Genomic DNA, 3,685 nt, shown 5'->3' with positions numbered 1-3,685 from the left:
GTTTAAAGCACTCGAAATCATACTCAAGTCCCTGCCATTAGGGTTGTATATCCAGTGCTTGTGTGTCCAGTGCAATCCTGACTTGAGCATTGAGTAGAGTTCTAGAATACGACCCTAAGTCTTGTTCTAAATGAATGCTTATGAAGTACATTCACACTACAGAAATTAATATTGTACCTTTTCACATAAATTAACATACGTAGATTGGCTGGATCCTAAAAGTTAATCAAGTAACAAACAACGTGGTAAAAATACTAAAGTAAAACCATTGAGGTAACAAAGTAAATAATTTATTCTGTATTATTTTAATGATACTTCGGTACGCGCACAGTCGATCACAGATACATTGTATCATTTGTTATTTATGGCACTAGATGCAAGGTTATTAACTATAATAATATTTGGCTTTTGCACCTCATTCAGCTTTTAGAATTTATTTCCTATTTGTAATCGAAGGAGAAAAATATACTCTTCATTTCTACCGTTATTTGCACCAGGAGAAATGGATGATAGAGAAACATTCAAAATTAAAACCAAAATTACTTTTTACCAACGTGTCGGTGTTTTCACTTGCAAACCACTTCATATAAATGCTAGATTTTCATTCGCTATTAGAGAAAAAAATTTAAAAACATAGATTAGTTGTAGTATGTAAAGTAATATAACATTTACGGTAACTGAATTTTCGATTGCCTGCATACAATTTTTGTAAAAGTTTAAAATAATTATGATTCAATGGCTATTAAATTGTTTAATGACGAGCAGCGCGTAGTTCCTGTTCGTACTGTTTGGTGAATTTGCCCTGCGGGTCATATTTGTTTGTAAGCTGCTTCCAATATTGTGGTTCGTTGTTGATAAGGTGACTGATTACTCGTTTTGAGCCCCGTCGCTGAGTTTCTGTGCACTTTGCGCAGTGAGTTTCCAGGGCTTCTCTGATGTGCACTATAAGAAATTAATTATAATTAAAAAACGTCTCCGACGTCTTTTTCGCATGCAGGAGGAATACGAAAAAATCAGGACACTATATACAGTTTTTTTTTAAATGAGACAGTATGAAGAAATCAGAAACCGTAGAAGATATAAGGAAACTGTCTTGTGAAAACAATTTTGGCATAGTCAATATTTTGCTCAAGCGCGAGTTGTCCATAGAAATGAATAAAATTGATCAAAATTATTTTTAGTGCTCATCGACTAAGTTTCATGAATGGGTCATTTCAGTGTATGGGACAAAAAAATCAGATCAGCAGAAGTTGGTCAAATTTCATTTCATGAAATTTAGTTATACAAAATGAATAAAATTGACTATTTTTTTCATGCTGGTAGACTCTGCTTCTTTGACTTCATTGTAAGGGTCGAAAATAATCGGGACAACAGAAGTACGTACAATTTAAAAAAATACTATACCAAAATTGTTTTCACAAAAGAAACTCAGTGGTTCCTAAGGCAGTTTCCTTGTATCTTCTGTGGCTTCGGATTCCCCCATACTGTTCCATTTGAAAAATAATACTCTGTGTAATATGTACTATACAGATTGTTTTTGAATAGTTAGGTCACAAGTACGCTCGCGAAACCTTTTTTTATGATACCAAGTTAACCGGACGAGCAAGCGTGTGCCAGGTGGTTAGCGACACGCCTGTCCATAACAATTGTAGTGTATCGGAACTTTAAATCACAAAGATCTGATAGGCACTGCCGATGCGTCCGTCATCCTGAGACATAAGTTGACAAGCCCCATGTGCCTGTACTTGCACCAGCATCCTTACCCTTCAAGAATCATGTTTAGCGGCAGAAATAGGTAAGACAGTACTTCCCTGGACAAACTCTTTCCCGAGGAGCTCTACTGTTATTAAACACGCAACTCTGCGCATTGGCGTTACGTTCATTAAGTCTTTTCTAGAAATAAAAGTATAGCGCTAGTTAGCGCGCTTGTTCGTCTCTTTACTTGGTATCATAAAAATAGAAGATGATGTCATTTTGACAAAAATACTCACATTTAAGCTCCTTGCCCTCTGGCGAGCAATGCCCGGTTTCCAATGCGCATTTGACATACGCGATGAGGATTCGGGGGTTATTCAAGATCTCATCGAGGTCGAGGTTGTCGTACCGGTCGGTGTACTGACCGCTTTTCCCGGCCAGCGCCAGTGCCACCACCGCGAGGAAACAAATGACGACAAATGACTTCATTCTGTAATCACATTATTTTTTCTTCAATTATACTTAGGTGCGGCACCAGAATAAGTTAAAGAAGATGATCAGGTGATGGGACATTACTTAAAAACATATGACGTCAAATATATAAAATATATGATGTCAAACGACTTTCAAGGTAAGGAGAAGTAAGAAATGACATACATAATACATATACAATAGCAAATTGTCAAACAAACAGGAAAATAAAATTGCAAATCAATAAGTTTTTCTTCGCGTATACAAAGTAATGATTATAATTAAGATTAACTATTGTTCCAAGAATATAGTAGATACCTAACTAATGTATTAAAGAAACAAAAGACATAATGAATATCATTATACACTTGAACTTCGTCTATCTACATGGTATTATATAATTGGCAACTGCAACCAAAAGTTTCCGCTAGGTCAAGTTTTGAACGTTGTCTTTTAAGAAATCAAAATAATTTTGAAGCCGATAGCTAAATATGAAGGCTCCATACCGTGAACAAAAACAATTAGGTACAAAATTATATTTTTTGTTCATAGTATTATAAGTATAATTATTAATATAATTATTTTTCACTCGTGTACAAATGTACACAGAATAGCAATGCAAATGAGATGCACTTACCTTAAAGTTAGCTACTGCACACGATACTAGCTGTCAACTACAAAGAAACGTTACAATTTGACACTGGTCAGTGCCAAGTCGAGTTTTTATACTAAAATATAAGCACATTTGGGCCTAGAACTCGTTTAAACACAATTAACGAAAGTTTCGTCACACGTGTAATTAATTGCTGGACAATAACGACCACGATTTGGGTTTTTAATTGTAATTTACGGGAAATACGATAATGAACTCGATGTCTCCGACTGTTGGTAACAGAATGACCGTTACACTGTATAGTTGGTGGTATAGAATGAAACTCTTGAAATGGTAGATATTTTGTAAACATTTATCGTCCTTTCTTCATATGACAATGACCATTTTTATACAAAATTGTTATTCTTTCTTGATACTGCAGGTGTGCTTTGCTATTGTTAAAGAACAAGAACGGATATACTTGAAGTTTGAGCTGTGCAGTTTATTTTCACTACAGTGAGAGGAAGACATATTGGTATAAGGTCTGGGAAATCTGACGGTTCGGGCCAAGGTGGCGGACTATAGCGTAAGCCTAAACCATGGGTTCCCACACATACACACACACACGTAGTGTAATTTATATAGGTAATTCAGGGTTTTTTTTCCAAATGCGAAAGCACTCCCTGGACAGCATCAACGCTCCGCAATGATTCCGACGCCGCTACCGCCCTTCCTAGGACTCTTCAGCGCCCACTGGGGGGGACCCAGCAGTGGAACGTACAAATAACGTAATATCACGAATTTCTGCAATAACTATAACAAAGAAAAAGTTGAGTAAATTCTCAAACTGTCCATGTACATTTTCCTAATACAATTATGGTAAAAAAAATGGAAGCGCTTTTTTATTGATATTTATTGAGTGTATTG

At 35.9% G+C, this 3,685-nt stretch overlaps 1 protein-coding gene across 1 annotated transcript; it reads right to left on the bottom strand.

The window, feature by feature from the left end:
* Window positions 1-378: 378 nt before the first annotated feature.
* On the bottom strand, window positions 379-3,032 carry LOC113231015 (ejaculatory bulb-specific protein 3-like). The gene is made up of 3 exons (XM_026465155.1): window positions 2,804-3,032; window positions 1,992-2,185; window positions 379-942 (listed from the first exon to the last, which is right to left on the bottom strand). The coding sequence occupies exons 2-3, from the start codon at window positions 2,182-2,184 to the stop codon at window positions 752-754; spliced, it is 384 nt and encodes a 127-aa protein (XP_026320940.1). The 5' UTR covers window position 2,185; window positions 2,804-3,032; the 3' UTR covers window positions 379-751.
* Window positions 3,033-3,685: the final 653 nt, after the last annotated feature.

Source organism: Hyposmocoma kahamanoa, unplaced genomic scaffold (genome assembly GCF_003589595.1).
Source record: "Hyposmocoma kahamanoa isolate Upper Pololo Valley unplaced genomic scaffold, ASM358959v1 64, whole genome shotgun sequence".
NCBI lineage: Eukaryota > Metazoa > Arthropoda > Insecta > Lepidoptera > Cosmopterigidae > Hyposmocoma > Hyposmocoma kahamanoa.
Note: the sequence above shows the minus strand (reverse complement) of the source record. Positions and strands in the feature narration are given on the sequence as shown.

Excerpts from the sequence above, each read along its gene's own strand:
- LOC113231015 (XM_026465155.1), bottom strand. The coding sequence starts at position 2,184 with ATGAAGTCATTTGTCGTCATTTGTTTCCTCGCGGTGGTGGCACTGGCG. Across the intron at positions 943-1,991 it reads AGAGGGCAAGGAGCTTAAAT|TGCACATCAGAGAAGCCCTG; the intron begins GTGAGTATTTTT and ends AATTTCTTATAG.